We start from the raw sequence: 27,313 nt of genomic DNA on the forward strand, positions 1-27,313 counted from the left end.
TTCCAGCCCAACCCATTCTTTGATTGTATGACATGCAGCCACAGGACGTTCTGTGCTCTGTCACGGCACAGAACCCCATGAGTAGCATCCCGTTGATGGCTCGGTGCTGGTCATCCTGTCCTCCTCACACCCTGCTCCGGTTGGGACCAAGCATCACCTTGTGCACCCATCCTTTCCCTGTCCACAGGGGGTTGTCTTCCCATGCCATTGGCCTGTCTCATGGCACATAAAGCCTCTCACGGGCCTCAGTAAGACACTTTAAACACTGCTTTTCCCTAGTGCATCCATGCCTCAGGGTCGCAGGGGGCTGTGCTGCTCCATCCTTGCTGTGGGCAGTGGAGGTGCACCAGGCATTGGTTTTCCCAGTGTATTTATAGATCCCACCTCAACCCTGCAGGAGGAATGGGTGCAAACAGCAAAGGAGCAGCCGGGCACGTTCATTTCTGGAGGTTTTCCCCTTTCCTGCTGTGCCCGTGGCATTGGGAAGGAGCAATTGGTGCTGGGAGCCCTTCAGGACAGTGACTCAGCTCAGAAGCAGCCGAAGGAGGAAGGAAGGAGCAAATACCTGGTGCTTTCTCTCAACATCAGTGGGGGCAGCATCAAGGTTTTCCCATTCAGTTCAGGAGCTCCTACTTTGTGCCCCTCGTGACCATGCGGACGCAGGGTGTCCGTGGCAGGGATATCGGAGCCTGAACCGGCTCCAAGTGGAGAAACCCAGCACTTCATAGCTGCTCAGCTCCATGGTCACCGGATGTGGCCCATCGTGTCCCAGCTCCTGCGGGCAGGAGGGAACCAGCACTGGCATCATCCGATGGACACGGGCTGGGAGAGCAGGCACAGCATGGCCACAGGGATGCTGCAGCACCGATGCTGCGCTGCGTGTTGTGACCGCACATGCATCTGATGCAAAGGATGGGATCATCAGGGCTCGAGGCTCCCGCTGGGAAAACCTATGGAGGGTGTCAGGAGGGAGCAGGAAGGCAGAGACGTGGCTGGGAGGGGGGTTTGGGGAGGAAAAGACACCTTTGACCACCCATAGCCAGTCTATGGACGGCTTCATCCCCACTCCCGTGGTGCCATGGGCAGGCATTGCCTGTGCTGCTGGAGCGTGGCCCTGGAGTGAGAGCCCCATGCTGCAGCTCTCGGGGTTTTGCAGGGGGAAGCCTGCCTCTGTAAATAGCACGGGGCCACTCGCAGTTTCCACCCCGGCGTGCAGCGAGGGGGAAGTGAGAAGCACTTGGGGGTGGTTTGTCCCCCCATCGCTGAGCACGTCACGCAGGGTGACTGCAGCGTTGTGAGGCTTGGTCTGTGCTGGGCACCCCAGCAGCCTCACCCTCGGTACCCTCAGTGCCATCAGCCCCTCTTACAGCCTCCAAGGGCGGTGTGTGGCTCTTAAGCACCCCCAGACACGCTGGTAGCTGCCATCCTGCCCTGCCTGGGGTCACCCCTGTGCTCTGGGGCACGGGCAGGGCTTGGGCAGCGCCATCCAGGTGAAACCCTTCCTCTGCTGTGTGCCGCTGGTGGCACAGCCTCCATCAGCAGTTCCCCATGCGGCTTCCCAGCGCGGGGCATCCCCTCTCGTTCCCACTGCATCCCCACTGTGGTTTCGCATCCTTCAGCTCCCATCTGCCCCGGTCTGTTTGGGGTGATGGAGGCCGGTTTTGTCCCCAGTAGCATTGCAGGACGGATGACATTTGGCTCCAAACAGCCTTTTTGGGATGCTTTGCCTTCCCCTGGAGCAGCTTTGCTGGGGTATTTTCCTCCCAGCCTCTCCTTTTGCAGTCCCTGTGCTCAGGCAAGGTTGAGCTTTGGCCAAGGCACACGTGCTCCCTTCGGGACCTGAAAGAAGGGGCCAGGGAGAGGGGGAGAGGAAGAGGAGTCATTTTGGGTCGAAACCAGCACCCGAGCACAGATGGCTCCGGGGCGGCCGCTGAGGACTCGTTTCTTTCACCCTATTCCCTGCGGACGGCTGCTCTCGGAGGTGCTGGGCTCAGGATGCGCCCATCCCTCCGTGTCCGGCCACCGTCACCAGTTCAGCACGGCCGAAGCCTCAGGGTTGCTGGTGCACAGCAGCCATTGGTGCTGCCCGCTTTCAGTGCGTGGTGGCACACGGGGTGCCTGTGCGGGACCTGCACCCATACGTGGCCGCAGAGCCGTGGCCATCCCCTTCCTAAAGACCCGCAGTGTGCTTGTGGCCACGTCCCAAGCATCCCTGGCTGCCCAACAACCCATCCATGAAGTAAGGGCAGGGGTGATTTGGGGTGGTTGGAGAGCCTCGGGGTGCAGCTCCAGCTCCCCACTGCCTTGGGGTCCCATCCTGCGCTCTGATTGTGTGGGTCTCTCTCCAGGAGATGGCACCCTTGGCTAGCCCAGCCCGGCTCCTGCCCGCTGCATCCGGACATCCTCCAGCCTTGCCTCCCCTGTACCAAGGTGAGTGTTGCCCACACTGGCTCCGGCCAGGCCTCAGCACCTCCGTTTGCACGAGCCCCCTGTGCAAAGCGGGGTTCGGATGCCCCCATCCACCCCACATGGCTCCATTCCTCCCTTTTGCACCAAGGCCTCATCCTGCCACCGCCCCACGGGGCTGCAGTGGGGCATCATCCCAAGGATGCTCAGCACCCACTGGGCTCCAGGCAACCCTGTACCATGGGGTCTGTCCTCTCACAGTGGTTGTGTCGGGGAGGGGGGGGGTTACAGGGGAGCCATGGGGTGATCCAGGCTCCAGAGGTGCCCACGAGCATCTTTAGGGAGCCAAACCCCCGGCACATACGCCAAGAGGGAAGCGTTACCGTAAACCAGGCTGTGTTCAGAGCCAGCTCCCCGAACCTGGTACCCGGCTGGAGATCATCAAGGACCTGGAATGGGAACAGACCCGGCTTGGCTGAGGATTGGCATGGAAGCAAGGATAAAACCTTATCAATGCCGAGCAGAGGAGCAGGGAAAGGACTTCAGCACCAGGGATCAGGGAGATGAGTCCTCAGGTGACCTAAACGGGACCAAGGCCCCATTCCCAGCTCCAGCATCCCTGGATTCACTCAGGACAAGGGTGTTTCTGGCTGGACCCTCCAGGAAGGGGCTCGGAGTCTGCTGAGGAGGTGAGCTGTTGATCCTTAACACTGTGGATGAAAGGGCTAAAAGGGAATCATGGACCTTGAAGGGGATGGCAGTCGCAGTGCATATTATGGGATGGGTAACTGGGGATGGTGACAGACAAAAGCTGAAAGTGTAATGCAGATGGGTGGGTGGGTTCATGGATGGTGCCTGGTGATGGCCTGGGTGATGGAGGCTCTTGTGTGGCTGCGTTAGGATGGGTACTGCGCCAAAACCTATCTGAAGGGGTTGGTTTATGGCCATGGGATGTTCTCGTTGGGGTTGGATGGAGGCAGCAGAGACCAGAGGCTGCGGCTGCACGGGGAAAGGGGATGGGGATGGGGAAGTTGGAGCTGGGAGAGGGATTTCAGCAGCGATGCTGAGGCTGAGGGTGGGAGGCAGCAGAAGGGGATGGGCTGAACTGGACTGGGCTAAACCGGGCTGAATTGGGGCTAAGATGGACTGGGCTAAACTGGGCTGGAGTGGTGTGAATTGAGACCAACTAGTCTTATGTGGGGTGGAGAAGGCTAAACAGTGCTGAACTGGGCTAAACCGGGCTGAAGTGGGCTAAAGCGGGCTAAAGTGGTCTGGACTCTTCTGAAGAGGGCTAAAGTGGGCTGAAGTGGGTTAAAGTGAGCTGGGCTCTCCTTGGGTGGGCTAAAGTGCGCTGGACTGGGGTAAAGTGGGTTAAACTAGGCTAAAGTGGTGTGAAGTGGGGTAAACTGTGCTGAATTGGCTAAACTGGGCTGTGCTAAAATGGACTGGGCTGGAATGGGCTAAACTGGGCTGTGTGGACTGGTATGAATTGGGCCAAATTAGACTTCAGTGGGCTGGACAAGGCTAAAGAGTGCAGAACTGGGCTAAAGCGGGCTGGGCTGGGCTAAAGTGGGTTGGAGTGGTGTGAAGAGGGCTAAGGTGGGCTGAAGGGGGTTAAAGTGGGCTAAAGTGGGCTGAACGGGGCTGGACACATCTGAGCTTGTCTAAATGCAGCTGGACTGGGCTGAAGTGGACTCAATTTTGATGGGCTGGGCTAAAGTGGGCTTGAATTGGCTGAGCAGGTGTTGGCTGGGCTGGTGTGAGCTAAACCAGGCTGAAATGTGCTCAAGTGGGCCTAAGTGGGCTAAACTTGTCTGGGCTGAGCTGGAGTGGGCTGGGCTGTAAAGTGGGCTGAACTGGGTTAAATTGGGCTGGGATAGGCTGGGCTGGGCTAAAGTGGGCTGGCCTGAGCTGGCCTGAAGTGTGGTATGTTGGGGTGGGAAGGGGTAAAGTGGGCTGAAGTGGAGTGGGCTGGGCTGCGTTGGGCTTAAATGGGCTGGAGTGGGCTAAATTGGGGTTAAGTGTGCTAAAGAGGTCTGGAGAGATGTGAATTGGGCTAAAGCAGGCTGGAGTGGTCTAAAGTGGGTTAAAGTAGGCTAAAGTGGGCTGAAGTGGGCTAAAGTATTCTGAATTGGCTAAACTTGGCTGTGCTGCAATGGCCTGGGCTGGAGTGGGCTAAAGTGGTCTGGACTGGTGTGAATTGGGCCAAAGTAGGTGTAAGTGGGCTAAAGTGGGTTGGACTGGTGTGAAGAGGGCTAAAGTGGTTTAAAGTGAGCTGGGCTCTGCTTGGCTGGGCTAAATTGGGCTGGAGTGGTGTGAATTGGACCGAACTAGGCTAAAGTGGGCTGGAGAAGGCTACACAGTGCTGAAGTAAGGTAAATCAGGCTGGGCTGAGCTGAAGTGGGCTAAACTGGACTAAAGTGGGTTGGACTGGTGTGAAGAGGGCTAAAGTGGGCTGAAGTGGGTTAAAGTGAGCTGGGCTCTGCTTGGGTGGGCTGTACTGTGTTTTAGTGGGCTGAAGTGGCTTAAAGTAGGCTAAAGTGGTGTGAAGTGGGCTAAACTGTGCTGAATTGGCTGAACTTGGAGTGGGCTAAAGTGGGCTGGAGTGGTGTGAATTGGGCCAAAGTAGGCTTCAGTGGGCTCAAGTGGGCTGGACAAGGCTCTACAGTGCAGAAGTGGGCTAAATTGGTCTGAGCAGGGCTGAAGTGGGCTAAAGTGGGTTAAAGTAGGCTAAAAGGGTCGGAAGTGGGCTAAACTGTTCTGAATTGGCTAAACTGGGCTGTGCTAAATGGACTGGGCTGGAATGGGCTAAGCAGGGCTGGAGTGGTGTGAATTGGGCCAAAGTAGGTGTAAGTGGTCTCAAGTGGGGTGGAGAAGGCTAAAGAGTGCTGAACTGGGCTAAACCGGGCTGGTCTGGGCTGAACTGGGCCAAAGTAGGTTGGAGTGGTGTGAACAGGGCTAGAGTGGGCTGAAGTGGGTTAAAGTGGGTATGCTGGGGTATGCTTGGTGGGCTAAAGTGTGCTGGAGTGGTGTGAATTGGGCCAAAGTAGGCTTAAGTGGGCTCCAGTGGGTTGGACTGGTGTGAAGAGGGCTAAAGTGAGCTGAACTGGGTTAAAGTGAGCTGGGCTCTGCTTGGTGGGCTTAAGTGTGGAGTGGGCTAAACTGGGCTAAAGTGGTGTGAAGTGGGGTAAAGTGTGCTGAATTGGCTAAACTGGGCTGTGCTAAGATGGACTGGGCTAAACTGGGCTGGAGTGGTGTGAATTGAGACCAACTAGTCTTATGTGGGGTGGAGAAGGCTAAAGAGTGCTGAAGTGGGCTAAACCGGGCTGAAGTGGGCTAAAGCAGGCTAAAGCGGGCTAAAGTGGTCTGGACTCTTCTGAAGAGGGCTAAAGTGGGCTGAAGTGGGTTAAAGTGAGCTGGGCTCTCCTTGGGTGGGCTAAAGTGTGCTGGACTGGGGTAAACTGGGTTAAACTAGGCTAAAGTGGTGTGAAGTGGGGTAAACTGTGCTGAATTGGCTAAACTTGTCTGGGCTAAGATGGACTGGTCTAGACAGTGTGAATTGGCCCATACTAGGCTTCAGTGGGCTCAAGGGGGCTGGACAAGGCTAAAGAGTGTAGAACTGGGCTAAAAAGGGCTGGTCTGGTGTGAAGTGGGCTAAAGTAGGTTGGACTGGTCTGAACAGGGGTAAACTGGGCTGAAGTAGGATAAACTGGGCTCAAGAGTGCTAAAGTGTTCTGGCCTGGTCTGATTTGGGATAAGCGCTGCTGAAGTGTTGTAAATTGGCCTGGAGAGGTCTGAATTGGGCTAAACTGGGATGAAGTGGTCTAGGCTAGACAGGGCTTTACTGGAGTGATCTGGCCTAAACTGGTCTGAATTGGGCTAAACCGGGCTAAAGTGTGCTAAAGTGGTTTGGACTGGTGTGAAGAGGGCTAAAGTGAGCTGAACTGGGTTAAAGTGAGCTGGGCTCTACTTGGTGGGCTAAAGTGTGCTGGCCTGGGCTGAACTGGGGTAAAGTGGGCTAAACTAGGCTAAAGTGGTGTGAAGTGGGGTAAAGTGTGCTGAATTGGCTAAACTTGGCTGGGCTAAGATGGACTGGGCTAAACTGGGCTGGAGTGGTGTGAATTGAGACCAAGTAGCCTTATGTAGGGTAGACAAGGCTAAACAGTGCTGAACTGGGCTAAACCGGGCTGAAGTGGGCTAAAGCGGGCTAAAGTGGTCTGGACTCTTCTGAAGAGGGCTAAAGTGGGCTGAAGTGGGTTAAAGTGAGCTGGGCTCTCCTTGGGTGGGCTAAAGTGTGCTGCACTGGGCTGAACTGGGGTAAACTAGGCTAAAGTGGTGTGAAGTGGGGTAAACTGTGCTGAATTGGCTAAACTGGGCTGTGCTAAAATGGACTGGGCTGGAATGGGCTAAACTGGGCTGTGTGGACTGGTATGAATTGGGCCAAATTAGACTTCAGTGGGCTGGACAAGGCTAAAGAGTGCAGAACTGGGCTAAAGCGGGCTGGGCAGGGCTAAAGTGGGTTGGAGTGGTGTGAAGAGGGCTAAGGTGGGCTGAAGGGGGTTAAAGTGGGCTAAAGTGGGCTGAACGGGGCTGGACACATCTGAGCTTGTCTAAATGCAGCTGGACTGGGCTGAAGTGGACTCAATTTTGATGGGCTGGGCTAAAGTGGGCTTGAATTGGCTGAGCAGGTGTTGGCTGGGCTGGTGTGAGCTAAACCAGGCTGAAATGTGCTCAAGTGGGCCTAAGTGGGCTAAACTTGTCTGGGCTGAGCTGGAGTGGGCTGGGCTGTAAAGTGGGCTGAACTGGGTTAAACTGGGCTGGGATAGGCTGGGCTGGGCTAAAGTGGGCTGGCCTGAGCTGGCCTGAAGTGTGGTATGTTGGGGTGGGAAGGGGTAAAGTGGGCTGAAGTGGAGTGGGCTGGGCTGCGTTGGGCTTAAATGGGCTGGAGTGGGCTAAATTGGGGTTAAGTGTGCTAAAGAGGTCTGGAGAGATGTGAATTGGGCTAAAGCAGGCTGGAGTGGTCTAAAGTGGGTTAAAGTAGGCTAAAGTGGGCTGAACTTGGCTAAAGTGGGCTCAAGCGGGCTAAGGTGTGCTGGAGTGGTCTGAGTTGGGCTAAAGCCTGCTGAACTGTGCTAAATTTTTCTGGATAGGTCTGAATTGGGCTGAACTGGTCTCAATTGGGCTATGCTGGGGTGGGCTAAAGTCGGCTGCGCTGGGCTAAAGGGGCTGTGATGAGCTGGAGTGGGTTGGACAGGGTTAAACTGCTCTGGTCTGAGCTGCAGTTGAGCTCCTTGGATTTCTTCCTTTGGGTGATTTGGGAGCTTTTACTTTTCCCAATGGGAACACTGGGCTCAGAGCCAGCCCTGGGGACGTTCTCTGCACCCAGGAGCCTGTTTTTCACTGCACATCCCACGGTCTAACCTGGGAGTCATCCCTATTAGATGCAGAGTGCCTTGAGGGGGCACCCAAACCTCTTCTGGCCACTTCTTCCCCAGGCAGGGCTGTGCTGGGGGCTGTGGACCCCCCCTCAACCTGCATGGTTTGCTTCAGGGGCCCCATCCAGCCCTCATGGCTGGGACTCCACTGGGTGCAGGGCAGGAGGAGGGGAGCCCTCGCAGGCGCCGCTCAGTCCCAACCTGGATCCATTGGGGATCCCCGGGCTTGCCTGGGATCCTGCCCTCTCCCCTGGGCATCCACCCGGCTGGCTCCACCGTAATGACAGCGAGGTGGCGGCACAGAGACATTAAATGAGTTGCTCAAGGTCCTGTGGGGAGTGATGGACACCCCGGGGAGAGCACCGGGCTGCAAAACAAGGCACGGCCGCATGTACCGCATCCCTGTGGCTGCCCCATCCCTGGCAGTGCTCAAGGCCAGGTTGGACACAGGGGCTTGGAGCAAGCTGCTCCAGTGGAAGGTGTCCCTGCCCGTGGCAGGGGTTGGAGCTGGATGAGCTTTAAGGTCCCTTCAACCCAAACCATTCCTTGATGCTGTGATTCTGTCACAGGAGGAGGTGGTGGATGGTCCTGGCAGCACTCCCCTGCTGTGATAGGGAGTGGGTGCTGCCTGGAGCAGGAGGTTTTTGTGATGCCCTTTCCCAGCAGAGCCAGAACCGGTGGCTAACACGGGTTTGCAGCCTGTTTACCTGGCGCTGGGGCTCCGCTTGGGATCCCTGACTCACTTCAGCGCCTTCCACTGCAGCTCCCTGCCAAACGCTTCCATTCTCCCATCCCTTTAATTGCTCTCGTTTGAGGAAACCAAACATCCTGGCTCTGAGCTGAACCTGTTAGGCAGAGCTACCCGCTCCGGGTGTCCCCATGGTGGGGACACATGGCGGACCTCTGTGGCTATGCCATGGCCGGGCATGGCCCATGCAAGGGGGAGAGATTTTGGCATCCCCATTGAGCCGCACACAGTGAATGCAGCCCGGCAGGTTTGTGGAGAGGCCTGTCCCGTTCAGCTGGATTCTTGGAGAGGCTGGAGCCGCTTCCCGAGAGGTGCTGCTGGCTCCGGCGGGGCCGTGCATGGCACCAGGTCGTGGCCCCAAGCCATGGTGCAGCTTGGCTGCAGCTCAGGGCATGGGAGACGCCAGCCCTGGCCCCTGCTCCATGCTCTGTGCCAGTGCTGTGCCCTGTGTGGGGCTGGGGAAAGAGCAGCCCCGTTGCTCCTGGAGGGACCCCCCCCCCCCCCAGCCTGTGGGGTCCTTGCCCCATCTCTGTGCACATCAGTGGGGGGGACTTGCCCTGGTTACCCCCCTTCCCTCTCCCCCTGCTCCTCACCTGAAGTGCTTTTAGAGGCACATCCTGCCTCCCTTGGGCAGCGCAGGAGGATGCTGTGTGCAGGGGACCTTGCATCAGCCATGGGTACCATGTGTCTGCCCCAAGGAAGTGGCAAAGAGCTGGGGCCCATGAGGATGTGACACAAGGTTGTCCAGGGAGTTGCAGAGGGGCTTTTTGGTGGCCAAAAAGCATCTCTGGGACCTGTGGGATGCAGGGCATCAGTAAGGGATGTGGTGGGGAAGAATCCGACAACAGGGATGGAGGGAGGGAAGAAAGGGAGATCCTGGCAGGGGAATAGTTGGGAAAACTGCCCCCCCTTCTTGCAGAGCAGGAATCCTGCAGTCATGTGCCAGGTGAACCCTGGACCCACAGCGAGGGCGTCAGGGTCTGTGAGTCCCAGAGGGGAAAATCTTCCCCTCCCTGGGGAAGGGCTGTGCTGCTTTCACATCATCAGGATCAAGGGAAAAGAGAGAACATCCATCCGAACTGGAGGGTACCCCCAGCCCTGTGTATCCCGCCTGGGAGCATCCCATGGGCTCGGGGCCACCCGGGATGAGGGTGCAGTTGTCCCATCCTAACCCGTGGCGTTGCGTGCCGCGAGTGGCGATGGCAGGAGGGAGAGAGATGATTAAAGCAGCCTTTGATGAAGCAAAAGTTAATAAACAAGCAGGCAATTGTGCTGGGCTTTATTTACTCCGGGATGACAGCGTGGAGCCGGCGTGGCGAGGCCGGGCCCCACATCAAACAGCGGGGCAGCGCCAGGCGTGAGGGGACCGCGCCACCACCTCTTCGCCAAAGGGTTTTTCCTGGTCCCAACAATCCCAGGAAGGTCCAGGAGGCTCTTCCTTAAAGCAGGGCCCCATCCCATGCTGGTGGGGGATGTTTGGGTGAGTGGGAGACACTGTGTGCCATTGCAGCATCCGAATGTGGCAGGACGTGCCAGGCTGGGGTGCGCTTTGGATGTGCTGCTTCGCATCCCCCCTGCCCCAGGGCTGGCATTCCCACCTCTCTCCTACCCTGGTGATGCTCCAGAGGCACCGAGGTCCCTGTTCTGGTCCGTATCTGGCTGATGTGCTGAGTTAGGGCTGGGAGGGTAAAACCAGATGTGGCACGTGGAGGCCAAACCCCACACCCTTGTGCTGGGTCCTTATCTCCTGGTTGAGTGTATTTACCTGCCGGTGCTGCGGGTTCGCACCAGATAAAAGCCCACTGGACAAACATGAGCTCCCCACTGGCCCCTGGGGTGGTGGCACAGTGGACAAGGAAGGACGTGCAACCATGTTCCTGCTTCATTCCTGGTGGGTCCCTAGAGCTGGAGGGGCCACGTTGCCCCCCACCAGATTTGGGTGCTCCAATGGGTGGGGAACCCCTCCATGTGCCCAAGAGGATGGGGACAGTGCCTCTCTGCAAGGGTTTGGCACCCTGGGTCTGTGCCACCCGTGGGACCATGGCACCATAGAAGGGACCTTCAAAGCTCATCCAGTTCCAAGCCCCTGCAATGGCAGGGCCACCTTCCACCGGAGCAGGTTGCCCAGAACCACATCCAGCCTGGTCTGTCTTGAATGCGCTGCCCAAGCACAGCGTGAGCTGGCTCTGGAGGCTGCACCCCAGAGCACCCCTGTATTGGGGGGCTGGTTCTGGGGGTGCAAGCCCCACATATGGCTGGGTGGCCAGGAGGGTCCTGGGATATGACACGGGGTGTCACTGCACTATATGGGGGGATCTGTGCACAATGCGTGCGGTGCATGGGGTCAGTGTGCTGGGGTTCATGTATGACGGGGTCGGGGGGGGGGGGGAGCAATGCATGGCATAGGGGTCACAACACGATGGGGCAATGCATGAAGGGGGCCTGTAGGGGTCACAACACGATGGGGCAGCGCATGAAGGGGGCCTGGTGCGCAATGGGGGGGTCTGTGCACTGCAGGGACAGGGTGCGGGGGGCCCCACGCAACCCCTCCCGCGGGGGCCGAGCCGAGCGGAGCCGAGCGGAGCCGAGCGGAGCCGAACCCGCCCTCGCTGTCAGCGCACCCCCCTCTTCGCCCCAGCCGAACGGTTCCGAAGCGGCCCCGCCGCGCCCTCCCCTCTCCTTGCACCCCATTGGCCAGAGGGGGCTTTTGTTAGCGTCGTAGCGCCGTTTCTATTGGCCAGCGGGGCTGCCCGTCAGCGCTGAGGCCCCGCCCTCCTTTCCGCCCTCCTCCGCGACGCTGGAAACTTTGCGGGCGGCGCAGTCGGCGGCGGCTCCCGCAGCACCGAGGACCCTCCGGGACCCCCGCACCCCGGCAGCGCCCAGCTCCGCAGCACCGCGGCCTATGATCCGGTGCTCCGCTCCCTCCGCTCCTTAATCTCCTCCATTGAGCGGGGCCGGTGTCGGTCCGTGTTTTCCTCTGCCTCTCCTCAGGCGCCAGGCGGAGGCCGCGGCCCGCGCTGAGGGCGGGCGCGGGGCGGCGATGGGCGCGGCGGGCGGGCGCTCGGCGGGGCGCTGAGCGGGCTCGCAGCGGGCGCGGGGCCGCGCCATGGCCGCCAAGGACAACCCCTGCAGGAAGTTCCAGGCCAACATCTTCAACAAGAGCAAGTGCCAGAACTGCTTCAAGCCCCGCGAGTCGCACCTGCTCAACGACGAGGACCTCAACCAGGTGGGAGCTGACCCCCAAAACACGCTGCTTTACCCCCAAAATCCGACCCCCGGCGCCACGCCCCCCTGCCCGCCCCTACGCGTCCCCGGCTTCAGGGCCTTGTGGGGTGTCTGCTGGCCCCCCATCTGTGGGTTGTGTAGAGCCCCAGAGGTGCCTGGTGGCCCCGTGGGTACCTCGGGGTCCACTGGGTAGCTTGGGGTGCAGGGGCTGGCCCATGGGTAACCTGTGGGTCCCGTGGATAGCACAAGGGCCCCTGGGTGCCTGCTGGCCCCTTTGGTTAGGGTGGGTTCCTGTAGGATTTCCAGGGGTCCCATGGGGTGCCTGCTGGGCACATGGATATCAAAGGGCTCTGCGGGTGCCTGCTGCTGTCATGGGTAGTGTGGGCTGTTGGGGGGTGTGTGTAGCCCTGTGGAGTGACTGCTGACCCCACTTACAGCATAGGGACCCACAGGTGTCTATGAACCCCATGGCGTGTTCAGGAGCCCCATGCGTGCTCTTTGGTCCCATAGACTGTCCAACGATCCCATGGGGTGCCTGCTGACCCCATGGATACCCAGGTGTCCCATGGGGCACCCGGCATCCCCACAGTGCCCACTGGGCCCTCAGTGCTTCACCCTTTTCCTGAGGCCATTTGGGGACCAGCGCCAGTGCTTTGCGTGATCCCAGCCCCTCTTGGGGTGCACGGCAGCAGGTGGGGGGTATCCGGTGGGATTTATCCTGAAAGTCCTGGGAAAAACTCGGTTGTAAATAAAGCATCCTCTCCTGGATGAGCTGAACCCATCCCCCCCATCTTACAACCCCCCCCCAGCATTCCCAGAGGGACAGGGAGGTGATCCCAACTCCTTCCCAGCGTGGGATCTACCATGTCCAGGCCTTCCTCCTCTTCTTCCCAGGCCTGACGCAGGCTTGGAGGGGGGGGGAATGTTTAGGGTTGTAGGGGGCCCATCCATGGTGTCGGGTTGCGGGAAGCAGAGCCACCCTCTCTTCTTCCACACCTTTCTGTGCCGGGACTGCCATCCTCGCTCCCGATCCTATTATGGCAATGAGATCAGACATATTGCTGCTCTCGCTGGGGGGGCGAGGGAAGGGGGGGGGGGAATAATGAAATCTGAGGGCTAATATGGAAAAAATGTAACTGGAAAAAATGCCGTGGTGTGTGCGGGAAGGGGCGGGCGGGAGCGTCGTGGCCGTGCCCAGACAAAGGAGCCATCCCAAAGGGGGCTTGGGAAGAGCCCCCCTGCTCCCAGCTGGCTCCTTCCCACTGCCCTGATTGGGGTTTTGCTGCCTCTTCAGTGCTTTGATTTTAAGTGTGTTTGGGGGGGGGGTCAAAGCGTTGCACGCTGCCTGCTTCTGCCATGGGGGAGCCAGGGCTGTGTTTTGGACAGCCCCCCTGTTTGCTTTGTCCCTGTCAGGGTGGTGGGTGACCCCATGGAACTCTGGCTCCAATGGGGATATATAGGGTCGGCCCCGCAGCCGGCTCCAGGCCTGCGTGCAGGGGCTCCGGTTGGGAAAACCAGTCCTGCTCTCGGCTTCTCCCTTTGCAGCTGGGGTGAAGTAATCCCGCTTCCCAGATAAGATGGTGGCTCTGGTAGCGTGTGATGCAGGCACGCACCCTCCCTCCCGCCTTGCCGAGGAGCCCCCCGGCCCGCGGTATTCCCAGCGCTTCCTTGCCACCCATCCGGATTCAGGCTGCAGCGAGGAGCCTGGATGTGAGGGTGTGCTCCGGCAGGAATAACGGTTCATTTAACAGCTCGGGGTTATTCTTCCTTTTGACTCCAAGTTCTATTGAAGCTTGGGTTGGGCTGGGGTGGGGGATCCCACACCCCTGTGTTAGGGCTCTGCACGCCGTACATCCCACTCGGCCCATGGATCGGGATCGCGTCGGTGATTACCTAGAGTCAGGCTGGAAAAGGCTTTTTGAGTCATCTGACCTTTCCACTTGGCTTGCAGGAAAGGTGAAGGTTCTTCACACTGACGTACTCGGGTCTCTTTTGGCTTTTTATGCCATCAAGATACCTGTGTTGGTGTCAGGAGCTGCTTCTCCTGCTTCCCGGTGTGCTGGAGCCCGGTGTGTGTTTGTCACCAGTATTTAGTGGGAGGAATGGATTCCAGTTGTACTCGGAATTAGGAATGGGGCTGGGAGGGGGGGGGAGGTGGAAATCTAGCTCCAAACATCAGGATTAATGATCTGGAGCTCTCTAATAATAATCAGACTTAGCACTTCCAACTTCAAAGGGCTGTGTGGACGCTAAGTCCCTAATCCCGGGAGCGCTGCGTTCACGAGTTGTTTTTGTGTGTGGCTGTGCTGCCCTTTGGGGCTCAGTGTGACTTAGGGCAGCTACGTGTGGTCCTGCTACCTCTTGGAGCTCCGGTTGTCCCCCATGGGGCAGCAGGTGGGAGGTGATGTGCCCTCCATCGTGCCCCCAACCTGTGTTTGACCTCCTGGGGTGCCTGCTTTGGCATGGGAAAAACCGGGTCAGGCACTGTGTCTGCTTCCCCTTTGGGACAATCTGTTGCTGTGGTTGTAGGAACAGCCCCTGCTGTTCCTATGGGTGTGACCTGTGTGCTCAGAGCCCTGTGCAGTGGCAGGATCTGGCCTCTGGTCCCTGGTGGATACAGTGCTTGTTAATGGCCTTGTCCTGGCTGCTTCACTCACCAGCTCACCTTGTGCTGCCCCTTTCCCGGCAAGGGAGAAATTCCCTGTTCCTGGGGATTCCCTCTTTCCTGGCAAGGTGTGCCTGTGCTGGCACCGCACCGTCGCCTTTAACATCCTGCAGACCTCGTGGGGAGGTCAGCTTCCCAGAGCCTGTCCCTGGAAATCCCTTCTACTTCCAGAGGAAAGCCAGTTCATTGGGACCCTCTTCCCAAGGAAGCCACCCATGGCTCTGCAGGTCCATGGGGGTCCCCGAGGGGTCCCCACTCTCCGCACCAGCTGGGCTGGACCTGTGTGCACATGCCTTTGGCTCATAAAGAAGATGAAGCCCCCCCCTCCAACAGGAGCAGGCTGGGAATTAACCTCAAAACTCTGCTTGGCCTGGATTGGAAGAAGAGCAGAGCGTAAAGCAGTTGCTTTTAATTTGCTCCATGCATGTGCTCTCTCGGGGCATGGGGACTGGCACAGATAGAGGAATGTGAGGACGTCTTTCCAGCTACCAGTGCCTTTTTTTTTCCTCCCTTCCTTTTGGAGATCATGGCATGGATGCCCAGAGGACCACCCAGTTAGAAAATGGAGCTCGCAGGCTTTTCCCAGTGTTTCTTCCCAACCCGTGATGCCCCTGCTCCGTGCTGGGGGTGGTTATTTCCAGCTCTCCTCCATTGGACATTATCACTTTCCTACTGTTCTGGATGCTGGACAGCCCTGAGGCTGGGGAGTGTTGGCTCTGGGGCATTACATCCATGCAGCTGTGATGCCCTGGGCTGGGGTCTTACCCTGGCTATGGGCATTGTCCAAAGGGCAGCAGGGTGAGGGATCATGTCCCGGGCATGCTTTTGCTTCCATTCCCTGCTCTTGGGGAAGGAAAAGCCCTCTCTTTGCTGGAAGCAGCCCCCGCTCTTGCATTCCCTGCTCCCTGTTGTATCATGCTGCAAAAATCTGCCTGTACTTGACTGATTATTAGGACCAAACAGGGGGGGAGATTCTCTGCAAATGTCAGACCCGCCTCCTTTGGGGACTTGGGGGGCATGGCCAGAGGGTTTGGGGTGGGAAGAGTCATGGGGAATGGGCAGCATTCCACCCTTGGAGTGTGCTCTGAGGGCAGGGATGTCACGTTGGATGCCCTTAACCCTCGCCGTGACCCAAGGGAAGGGACATGGTGGTGCCTTTGGGTGCTGGAGAACCGCGTCTCCTTCGCACCCTTACTTGCTGCTGTGTGTTTTGCATGGCGCCGCACCTTATCTGCTCTGGCACCCGAGGAAGTGATAAATCCCCTCTCCAGCGCTCCAGAGAGATGTTGTGGCTTCTACCAGGCGCTGCGGGAGCCCGTCGTGGGAGGTGGTTAGATACGCCTGCTCGCTGCGGGGCACGCTAGGCTGTGGGGCTGCTCAAGGAGCGAGGAGCTGGGATTGCAGAGCCTGTTCCTTCCTACTCCCATCTTGCTGCTGCTGCTGCTGCTGCTTGACACATTGCCTGTGCACGCTGCAGCCGGCCTCTTCCAGCTCTGGCTCCCGACTTCCCAAGCTCATGGCAGCGCTCGGACGCAAGCACAGCCCCAGGGCCAAGGTGTTTGCTGGAGACTGGTTGTTTGCACAGAGGGTGAATTCAACCTTTCCCCTTCCTGTTCCTCTGGTCAGTCGGTCTCTGCTGCTGCCCACACACTGCCCAGGCAGCTCCTTTCCTTTGGGGTTTGCTGATGGCAGGGTGAGGGTTGTTGGGGTGCCAAGAGAGCTGTGCTATGCACGGTGGCCATCAGCCACCCCATGGCAGTGTCACCTTGTGCTGCTCGCACCCCAGGTCCAGCCTGTCCGGTCTGGTTTGGTCTTTTCCTGCACATTGAGGTGTGTTGGTGGTGGAAGCCTGACCTGGTGATTTGCAGCTTCAGCAGCAGCCAGCTCATGCCCTCACTTGTGCTGTGTAAATGTGGCTTTGCAGGAGAGCAGGAGGTGGATGGAGAGGGGGCTTCAGGGTGCTGGGGCTTTAATGGTCTGTGTGGCATCCTGCTGGGAGCATGCAACGCCTGTCTCTCTGTTCCTAGAAGCTGTGCTGTGAGCAGGAAAGCCTGCTTGGGTACGGCATCCCATTCCCTCCCTAAGCACCACGTCACCTTCCCCATTCCTGCTAGGTGACAGCAGCTTCGACTCGCCCATCAGCGATGTTCTCTCTGGCTCCAAGGTGTGCAAAACCGAGAGTGGAGCGGAAATGTCCCAGATTTCCTCTTTTGAGGTTGCAGCCACAGCGTTTGCAGTGAACTTTCCCTTTGAGCTGTGCCACAAACAGGTCCCTACCTCTGGGGAGCCCTGAATGGTTCAGGAGGTGGTGCATAAGGGGCTAGGACCTTATTGTCCCCCACTCTGTGCCCATGCTTTCCTATGGGTCTGGCTGAGAGCTGGGATGCCGTTGCAGTGCAGGGAGCAGTGGGCTGCTTTCAGAGAGGTTCCTTTGGTGGCTGTTGGGACTGAAGCCATAAAGGTGGTGGGATGGGGGTCACGATGTGTTCACCCACAGCCTGGAGCAGGCTGGGGACATCATTTCCTCATGGGGCTGCTGCTTCCCCAGTGCCCAGGGCTCGCTCCATTCAGCGCTGGGAGGCAGAGGCTAAAGTTCTGCTGCAGCAGTCCATTCCCCCCCATCACTCTTCCCACTCCGTTGCCAAGCCTGAACAAAACAAGCCCTGCCTCCACCCGAGACGGGCTCATTACGTCTGCCGGCAGCCTAAACAGATTATCTCTCCCGCCACGCGCTCCCAGCCAGGACTCTCTCCCGGCCAGGGATGCGGGCTTTCCTCACAGCACATTGGGATGGGTAAGGGCTGGCTGTGGGAGCATCCCCAGCCCCCTAACAGGGATGTGGGTGCTCTGCGATGGGGCTGAATTTGGACCCTAAATTAGAGGTCCTTTCCAACCCTAACTGTCCAATGATTCTATGTGGCTGTCAGTAAAGCTTTCCTGTGAGCTCTTGCAGGGTATTGTATGCCCAACTGGTGCGCATGAAGGATGGAAGAGGTGAAGGTGCCACCACCAAGCACAGCAGATGTGAAAGCCTGTCCAGTGATGCTGGTTGGTGTCACAGCCCACCTCTGGCCCCCTGTGGGCTGTCGTGCTCCTGTGACCCATCCTGCCCGCTGGAAGGAGGTTGACGGTGCCTTCTCTGCCCTGGGGATGTGCAGGGGTTCCTGCATCACCCTGTGCTTTGGGAAGTGCTGTGTGGCTCTGCATATCCTTTAAGCCCAGACCCCCAGCTGCTGGGAATCACGTTCCCAGTGCTGGTGGAGCCGCCTGGGGTGGCTTGTCCGTGCCTGGGCAGCATCAGCACAGCAGCCTGACAGCTTTGTGTAAACCGAGCTGGGGCCGCTTCCTTCCCTGCTTCCTTCCCACTCCCCGTGCTCCAGCACCAGCCTGGGGTGCTCAGCTGGAGGCAGCGTCCTCCCCTTGATGCAGCACGGGGGTCATGGTGGGGCAGTGACCTGAGAGGCAGGCGAAGGGGCTGCGGAGCAGCAGGATGGTGGCCCATCCCGAAGCCAAGCAGGGCCGGGCAGGATCAGAGGCGGGATGGGATACCTGGGCGTTCCCAGAGGTGCGACAGGAAGCGGAGTGATGGCGAAAGGGTGTTTCTGTCTGAGTCAGCCTCTGCTGATCCCATAGGATAGGACACAACCAGGCACTGTGGGGCTCCAACCTCACCTCCCACCTCCTGCCCCCCCCTGCAACTGCAAAGCGTTGTGCCTGTATCACTGCTTTTGGGTGGCGAGAGGTGCACATCTCCCCCAGAGCAGCGAGGCAGCAGCTCCAGCATCTCCCGGCCCAGGCCATGGTGGGTGGTTGGCTTCGTCACCGCGAGCTGTGCCAGAGGAACCGGCTCTCCTCTTCCTGCCCGCCCCGCGAGCCTCACCCCACCCCAGTGGATGCTCCGCACCGCCGGCAGCTGCCCTCTGCTCTGCTTTCCATGGCGGTCTGTGGCTCACCCCTCGGCCAGGTACAGTTTGGATAAAGGCAAAGCTGTCTGAGCATCCCATGTGGTTGCGGGGAAACCACCTGGGATTGCTCTTTGGAGCTTGTGGGAGGTGGACGGGGCTCTGCTGTCAAAGAACCTTGGGGTTGCTCTAATGCACAGCGTGAGGTCGGACGGATCTGCTTGGACAAGGGAAGTTTTCCCTCTGAGCTCTTAGTGCTGAGTGTTGTGTTTTCCTCCTCTTGCTGAGCTCTCTGCTGTGAAGCAATGCGTGGCTCCAGCTCCATCCTGGTGCAGTAACACCCCCCCACCAAGCCCAGGACCTGCCTCCCACAGCAGCTTCAAGCAGGTTTATTTTAAGCCTCACTTCAGCAGGGCCACTCCAATTCAGGTGTGATGGGTTTATTTCAGGCATCCCTTTTTAGTTAGGCTTGTACCTCTCTGGGCTTGGTTTTAGCAGGAGCTTGTTTTGGGTTGGCTTTAAAAAGCATTGCTGTGTGTTCATGTGTCGGTGGGTGGAACTGGGCTGCCCACACTGCCTGGCTCGAATTCCTACCTTTCAGCTATTTTGGTGTCAATATCTGAAATTGGACTCTTCTGCTGAAATAAGTATAGCCCACTGGTGCTTTTTTGTGACACTGGCAAAGAAATGACCGTGCTTGGTGTTAAGGGCAGGGATTTCAGGTGCTCAGTGCTTTATATACAGTCAGTTGAGCCAAAAGTGGAGTGGTTGCGGGTAAAAGAGTGTTTGCTGAGGGGTGTGAGCCAGGCTGAGCTAGGACGGCGTTTCACACCTGCAATACTGGGTTAAGGCTGCTTGCTGCTGACCCAGTTTGGTGTCCCCTGTTTGGGTTTCACTGGTATTTGTCTCTGGTGTGGCACTTGGATTCGCCTGCTGCCTGTCACACTGGGGATGGATGGTGCTGGGGTGCAATGGGATGCTTGGGATGGTCCTGCTGGGAGGGCTGCGGTGCTGTGGCTTGTGTTGGGAAGAGATTTTGCTTGTGGGTTGAGTATTTGGCTGTGCACGGAGGAGAAAATACAGGGACAGGGAAGGTCTGAGCCCTACGGGCTGCTCTGCCACCCATAGCATCCCCCCTGAGGGTGCTGCCTTGGTGTGGCAGTGGCAAGCATTGGGAATGCTGTGTCCTGCTTGCGTTGTCATCCTCTTCCTTGTTCTTGAGTGATGGAGACTGCTCACAATATCTTCTCAAGCATCAGAGCTGGTTGCTCAGGGCTCACTGTGAGTGCCTCACATACGCATTTGGGGACCCCTTTTCCCGCTACAGTGACCCACTGAAGGCACTTCCCGCCTCTCTGCTGGATCACCTTTGGTTAGTTACTTGGAATTCCGCCTTTTCCCTTGTAAACCAGAAGGGAAATCAGGGCAAGGCCATTGCAGGCATCCCTGCCAAGGCCACACAAGTGACTGCGGCCACATCCCTGCACCACGGGGAGCAGTGGGAGCCTCAGCTCCAAAGTCCTCCCCTTGCGTGGGCATGGGGTGCGTCACGGGCACCTTTGGGTGGGGGCACGGGGCGGGTGGATGCCGGGGTGTGCCGGGGGAGTGGCGGAGCATGGCTCATCCCACCGGACACGGGTTGGGCACAGAGCCGGTGCCGGGGCGCTATGGGGGCCATGGGCGAGCAAGGCATCAGCACCCAGGTGAGCAGTGGGGTGACACCAACCCCAGGGAGGGCTTTGGGGTGTCAGCAAAGCCCCTGGTGGTTGTGGGAACAGGCGGGTGCAGGGGTGCCTCAGGCCAGCTCCTCCAAACTTGATCCCATTCCCAGCCCTCCATTGTTTTTAATCCCCTTTAAAGCGAGGGGGAAAGAAGGAAGATCTTCTCAAATCATGTTTTCCCAGCTGCTGGCAGAGCAACACCTAAAGCTGAGATACCACATTGGGGTTGGGGGGAGAGAAGAGATTCTGTTGTTTCTTTTCACTTCATAAGCACTAAAAGGGCTCCTCCAGCTTGTTTCCAGTTTGCTTACTCAGTGCTTCATGCGTTTGACAGTTTTTGGTGCACAGGCACTTTCTTCTATTGTTTGCAGGGATTTTTCCAGAGGGGAAACTTTTGAACATTACAAAACCACAGCAGCTGGCAGGAGGAATCTCAGGGAGGTACCGCATTGGGAACGGTGTTAAGCTGTAAGGGAAAAAAAAAACCCGAAAGGAAAAGAATGGAAGCAACCAGAATAACCAAAGAGGAGCTGGGAACGTGGGTCCTTGTTGCTGGGTGCGTGTGGATGTTGCGTGGTGGGAAGCAGCGTCCCTGCTCCCGGGGCTGGATCTGCCCTTGGTTTCCTCACTCCTGGTACCTCTGTGGAGCCGCCTCAGCGGTGTGGCAATGCCTTGTCACTCTTGTATCAGGATTTGGCCCCAGCCCTTGCCAGGAATGGGGTTGGCTAATAGTTGGCAGCAGGAGCGGTGCCTATAGGATTTTGAGGGGAGAACATGCCTGGTGCCCATCCCATCGCTCGCTGTAGCGTGGGCCTGCTTTGCGCTGACTTCTGTGTGTGCTTCTATGCCCAAAGCACTGGCGGAAGGAGCCTGGCTATTTTGTTCCACTGATAAATGGTGCTGGAAGGCATTCCTTTCCGGGTATTCTTTCCCTTTCTCTTCCCGGCCGGGTTGAATGAGCTGTTTTTCCCTCTGCCTGGTTCTGACCTTCCTGCGTGCTGGGCCCTGGGCTGCTGGGAGCCACTGATGGGGAGGAGCAGGCTGGGCTGGCAGGGGTGTGGGATGTGCAGTGCAAGGGAAGCGGCTGCGAGCTGGAGGACTGCCAGCCATGGGTAGTTTTTCCTCTCTTAATTAACAGAAGGAAAACATGGAGCTCTCCTTGGGAGTGTGTTTTTGCTGTGGAGTAGAGGCACGCTGCTGATGGCGAGGGGAAGAGTTGTCAGTGAGGATGAGCTCTGCAGCTTGGCAGTGCTAGGGAGATTGGTGCTCTCGGTACGATGCAAAACCAGCTGAGATTGGAGGTTGGGGTTGGGATTTCACCTCATCCCGAGTCTTCATTTCAGTCCTGTCTGCAAATGGGGCATATAAGACCACAGGTTGCCATTAAGCATCAGGGTCAGGGCTCAGTTTGCCGGTGAACTGATGGAGCTGTCTTCACGCCAGGGTCTGGTACCGTTTCCCGTAGATCTGCCGTGGTGCTGTTCCATGGTGAGCTGGTTTCCTCTGCGCCTGACGTGTTTCTCTGCTGTTTCTTTGCAGGCCAAACCCATTTATGGTGGCTGGCTGCTGCTGGCCCCGGAAGGAACGGACTTTGACAACCCTGTCCATCGCTCCCGGGTAAGCAAAGCCAAACACTCTCTCCCTGTGCTGCGGGTAGGGATGGCAGAAGTAGTGAGTTCCTGTCCTTGCCCCAGGAGTGCTGCAGGCACCTCCATGCATCCGTCCTCTTGTGCAAACCAGGAAGCTGGAAGAGGTTTCCTGCAGCAAGGTTCAGATGCCTGCTCTGGGATGCAAGGTCTCCTGTGCTGGGCAGCAGGATGGGGCACTGCCGTGCTGGGCAGGCTCAGTCTGTGCAGTTTTACTGCTTGCTGCTGTTGCTTTTTGATGCTTGATGATGCTCTGGTTGGCCTGATATGTGCCATGCTGATTGGGGAGGCTCTCAGGCCAACAGAGTGTGGGCTGTGAGGCTCTGAGCTGTGCTGGGACCATCAGCAAGGCACCCAGTTTCCTTTTACAACTCCTTTATTTACTGCAGCTCATCATGGGCATGCCCAGAGCCTTGAAGAGAGGCTGCATCCCATCTCCTGATGTGGATACCTCTGTGTCAGGTCCTGCAGCAAGGAAGGGGCTGAGAGGTGATTCCTATCTGCTGTAACCCTATGGAGCTCTGTTCATTGCGGAGTGCATTGGCAGCAGAGCAGAGCACACTCAGCTCCTGTCCAAAGGGGTTTGCTTGTGCCTTGCAGAAGCATCATCGCGATATGGAGGCAGAGCATCCCCCACTTTCCTGCCCTAAGGGGATATGAGGCCCAGAAGTATGTGGCCAGGCTGAAATCCTTTCATTGCTGGCTTGAGACAAGGACTCCCAGCCTGTCCCCAGACTGCTCTTCCAGGGAACTTGCTGCTGAGGCCACCAGGACAGGGCTGTTTTGAGCATGGGAGCGATGGCAATGGCCCGTGAACCCTCTGTCATGCAGCCAAAATGCTCTCAGAGCTGAACTCAGGGTTCTGATTCAGCCTGGGGTATGTGGGGCATGGTTTGGAGTCACAGCTAATAGCAGGCTTGCTGGCCCAACATTAAGGAGACATGGGACTCTGGTCCCTGCTATAGCAGAAGCTGGGTCTTGTGGAGGTCTGCAGGGTCCTGGGGAGTTCCGCTTGTCCCTGAGCAGCTTGGACTTTGCCTGAAGGGCTGAGAAAAGCAAGATAAGAATTGCTGCACTGGGGCTATGAATCTGGGACCTTTTTCCTTTCAGCCTGTTCAACCAGTTTGTGCTCTTGGCTGAAAACAACCTGGCACAGAAGGGGAAAAAAAAGGCAGTTTTCCAGCCAGATCAGTTCTCCAATCTGCTCTGCTGCAGAAGCAGCAGTGCCAGGGGAGGCAGGGCCTGGGCAAAGGAGGGGCAGTCAGCATTCAAATTGAGCTCGTGCCCTGCTGGGGGACATGTAATGTGACAGCCTGTCCCCCTGCAGCGCTGGGTGATGGAATAGATGTCACAGGGTGAAGCTGAGGGCTGGGAGCACTTAGTTGTTCTCCAGCTCTCTTGGAGAGCAGTGACAGGGCTTGTGGGCATCTTTTGGGAGAGGAGGAGGAGGAGGGGAGGGGGAGGAAATGCCTGGTTCCAGCCTAGAAGCTGGTGGGTTTTGTCTCCTGTGCGGTTAAGCAAGGCCAGCTGGGGTCTGCGTTCTGCTGCTTAGTGAGGCCTGAGCTTGTGCCCTGTTGTCACAAGTCCCTGCCACAAAGGCATTTTGGTGCCTTTCTGCCCTGGTTTGGTGATGTGCAGCTCTTGTGCCCCTGGCAAGGCCCAGGGCTTGGTGGGCACTGCTGTGACCTTTGTTGTCTTCCCTTGCAGAAATGGCAGCGTCGCTTCTTCATCCTCTACGAGCACGGGCTGCTGCGCTATGCCCTGGACGAGATGGTGAGTGCTGCCATGGAGGTGCCTGTGGGGATCAACCAGGGCCACCTCTGCTGCTCATGGAGCAGCCTTGGGTGATGCTTCTGGCACAGGGCATGGGGAGGTCTCTTCAAACCAGTGAAGAGTTGTGCTTGCTGGGCTTGACTTAACGCCAGGCTGGGTTTGCATGGAGGGTCTGTGGGGGATATTGGGGTTTGGAGCCATGTGGGTCCCACTTGGCATGGGATTTGGATCCTGTTGCTGACAGATCCCACACTGGTAGGGAGCACTAGGGGCATCCTCAAGGTTGTCCTCCCTCTTTCTTGCCCTGATCCTTGGTGCCAGCTGGAGATTGGTGATGGTGAATCACCTTGGCAGTGCCCTGCCTACTGATGCCTATGGAAAGTAGGTCAGCTGGAACACCTTCCTGCTGCCTGCTCTGGAGCTGCAGCCCACCACCAGCACTGCTCCCCTCTGTAAAACAGTGCAAGGAGCTGAAAGGAAGGGAAGGAACTCCATCTGCTGCAAGCTGCAAAGCAGAGCCCGTGATCCCAGTGGTTTTATCCTCCTGACTACAACAAACCCATGGGAGGTTGCCTATGTTTGCGTGTGCCAGCACACACCATGTGCTGGGATGTGCCTGGGCGGGAGGCTCGGGAAGCCAGGCATGCTGGGATGTGGGGCAGGGACGTGTGGGGACCTGTGTCTGCTGTGGGGAGGTGCCTTGGTCCTCCTCTGATGCCTTTGCGAGGGCACCGTGCGATGGGCCGCAGCAGCACAGCGAGCGTTGCTCGAGTTTCATGCCTTGGTGCTTTGTATTTATTCCTTGGGGTTGATCCAAGTGTCCTGAATAATTGAAATGGCTCGAGAAGGAGCAGTGGAGGCTTTTAATACGTTTTTAGTGTCTCAGCAACCTGGCGTTTCATGTCTGATAAGGAGAGCTCTGTGTGACTGGTTGGAGCAGGGAGATGCTCCGGTTCGAGGTAGAGGTGCAAGGATGCTGGGAAGCATAGTTTGTGATACTGGTGCTTTGCATCCTGAGGAGGTTGATCTGCCTCAGGGCAGGAGCAGATGGGGAGCAATCCAGCCTTGTTGGCACCACAGGGGATCGTTGCCGAGAGCACACAAAGGAGAAGGGAAGCATCCTGCAGTTCTCCAGGCACCTCTTGGGCTTTTTCCCTTTGAAAAAGTGGGAAAACCCAAACATAAAAGGGAGTGTGCACATGTGCAGTGTGGGTCGGTGTGCTGAGCAGTGTGATGTGCATCTCGATGCTGGACCTCTCCTTGGCTGCTGCTCTGCACCCCTCCAGCCTTGTGATGTAGCTCTGACCCAGCTGCTGGGATGGGGCACTGGGACTCCCTGTGGTCCCACAGGGGAGGGCAGGAGAGCTTGGTCTGGCCTTGCTATAGCCATAGATGGAGGGGATGGTCTCAGCTCCTTCCTCCTCCTCCTTGGGGTCTGACACATGGTGTAAAAATACCCTCCTGACCTTTCTCCAGAGCACATCCCTGCGTGGGATCCACACTGCGGCTGTGGGCACCAGCTCTGTTAAAGGTGTTCCCTGGCCATAGCTGGGCACAGCCTGCCCCAGCCCCTTCCATCTGCATTGGAGCATCCCTAAACACGGAAGCTGGGCTGGGGCAGGAGGAAAAGCCTCTGAGCAGGAGGAAAGGGAAGGTTTTGTTGCTGCTCAGCCCATGCAGGAGCAGGGCTGGGGGGGTCGGGGCTGAGGAATTCCGGAGACAGGGACCTTCTTCTGCATGTGGGAACTTGTCCTGGGGCATGTCCTGTGCTTGACCTTGGGAAAGCTGTTCTCTGCCAAACCACCAGGCCCTGATCCCTGTGCATCGAGTGCCAGCATGGCTTGGCTGGCAGGAGCAGGGCCTCTTCCAGCAGCCCATGATGCCCTCGCTCTGTCCATTGTGGCAGGGCCGGGCTCATTCCCTGTGTGCCTGCAGTGGAGCGCATTGGCTTCCCACCAGGCAGGGCAAGAGCATGGCTCAGGGTGCCACAGCTCCAGTGGGTTTGGGACCCACTGCCACCATCCCACAGCGTTAGGTTATGATGGCTGAGTGCTGGGGGTCACTGGAGGGGATTGGTGGTACCTGGGTGAGGCTGTCAGCAAGCACATCCTCATGGGATGAGGCATCCCATGGGGGCTTCTTCATAGGGGTAGCCTCCTCAGCGTGATGGGAGCCAGGCAGCAGTTGGCTGGAGACCTCCCAGGCAGTTGCAGGGATGGGATTGCTGTGCCTTGAACCTCTCAGATGTGGATTTTGTGGGTTGGGCAATTTCTGCTCCTATTAAAAGCAGGAGGGGTGGGCTCAGGAGGGGAGCCCCAGTCCCTTCCGACCCTCACTTACTCATGTTTGGTGTTGGAGTGGTTTGAATAGAGAAAGCCTTAGTAAAAGGTGGGACAAGCAGGCACCAGCCACTCTACTGGCACCCAGCTTCCTCTTGAGAGCTACCCATGTCCCTGAGCCAGTCCCGAGTCTCTTCTCCTGCTTGGCTACCTTCTTTCTGTATGTCCATCCTTCCTTCCATCCATCCATCATATTTCCCATCTGAAGACTCAGACCAGTTCTGCACAATGGTTTTAATGGGGAGAGCATACACAGGTTGTGGACTTCCATCCCCTTGGATGCAGGCTGAGCTGCCAGATGTGCCCCCCAAGGTCTCCTTCTTTCACTCCGGGTGCTGTTCCTCCTTGGGAATGCCAAGCAGAGCACATCCCATCCCTTTCCCTTCTGCGGGGAGCGTGCCAGGGGCCCTTCCCAGCTCCGCTGAGCCCTGGCTAAGCCGAGCTTGCTCAGACGTGCAGAAATTCCTCCCTCCCAACCACGGCTGGATGTGGATTGTGTGATTGCTTGGCGTTGCTTTCCCATGCTGAGCTGCTGCAGTTACCCCTCGGTGCTGGCTTTTTCCTGCCCTCCGTGCAGGGCCAGGTGATGTACAGGGGGGTTCAGCGGAAGGATGGCAAACCCACTCCTGCATTGAGTTGAGGGAAGGGAGGAAAGAAGGTGACAGAGAGTCAGGGACAGGCTCATGCATTGCGAGTGTCTGAGGACATTTGCCTCTGTGTGTTCCCCAGTCCTGTGGCACTCCCTTGGTTTTCCCCATGTTCCCTTATTCCCTGTTGCGTGGAGAGTGAGATTAAAGCCTGCCAAAACACACAAGCCAAGCCAAAGGCACCCAGAGACTTGTTACGGAGGTGGAGGAGTCATCTTTGGTACTTCATATTTGATACTGAGCCTCTCTAGAGTCTTCAGCCCATGGAGAAGCAGCCTGGGCTGGGAGGAATGGTGCTGTCACTTGCAGGGATGAAGGGAAACCCCTGCCAGGATGATGAGCAAAACCAGTGCTGGGGTGGTTTGGGAGGCTTTTGGCTGGGGTATGGGAGCTGCCACAAATCCAGGGCTGGAGGATGAGAGGATGGAGCCAGAGAGTGGCAAGTGCAGAGCATTCTCCTCCCTTTGTTTTGATTGCTGGTCTATACTTAGCGGCCAGGGTCTCTATAAATAGAGCCCTGCTGCGTGGGAACGCAGTGGAGGGGCAGAGGCTGTGCAGGAGGGGTTTGCAGGGATGCAGAGTGCTGTCCCATCCCTCCCTGGACCTCCCACATCCAGCCCTGGATGGATGGATCCAGCCCTGTGGATAGAGCAGCTCAGAGAAGAGGGTTTGGAACTCCAGCCCAGCCTTTTAATGACTTCATGCCCATAGGCTGATCTCTGTGCCTCTGTTTGCTCCTCTTCCACTTCCCTTGGGTTGGGATTTATACCAGGGTGGCATTTGTGCCCAGCAAGAGCTGCATCCTC

At 57.8% G+C, this 27,313-nt stretch overlaps 1 protein-coding gene across 7 annotated transcripts in view; it reads left to right on the forward strand.

Moving 5' to 3' along the window:
• Window positions 1–11,625: 11,625 nt before the first annotated feature.
• The window catches only part of MPRIP (myosin phosphatase Rho interacting protein), a 72,723-nt gene continuing 57,035 nt past the window's right edge, over window positions 11,626–27,313 (forward strand). For all 7 annotated transcript variants that reach the window (XM_062618960.1, XM_062618961.1, XM_062618964.1 and 4 more), the window contains exons 1-3: window positions 11,626–11,815; window positions 21,642–21,719; window positions 23,456–23,521. In XM_062618960.1, coding sequence (XP_062474944.1) covers window positions 11,696–11,815; window positions 21,642–21,719; window positions 23,456–23,521 — 264 coding nt within the window. In that variant the 5' untranslated portion in view covers window positions 11,626–11,695. The remainder of the gene's footprint in view (window positions 11,816–21,641; window positions 21,720–23,455; window positions 23,522–27,313) is intronic.

This window comes from Pezoporus occidentalis, unplaced genomic scaffold (assembly GCF_034315485.1).
Source record: "Pezoporus occidentalis ecotype Australia unplaced genomic scaffold, CSIRO_AGI_Poc_V1 ctg208, whole genome shotgun sequence".
In the NCBI taxonomy this organism is placed as follows: domain Eukaryota; kingdom Metazoa; phylum Chordata; class Aves; order Psittaciformes; family Psittacidae; genus Pezoporus; species Pezoporus occidentalis.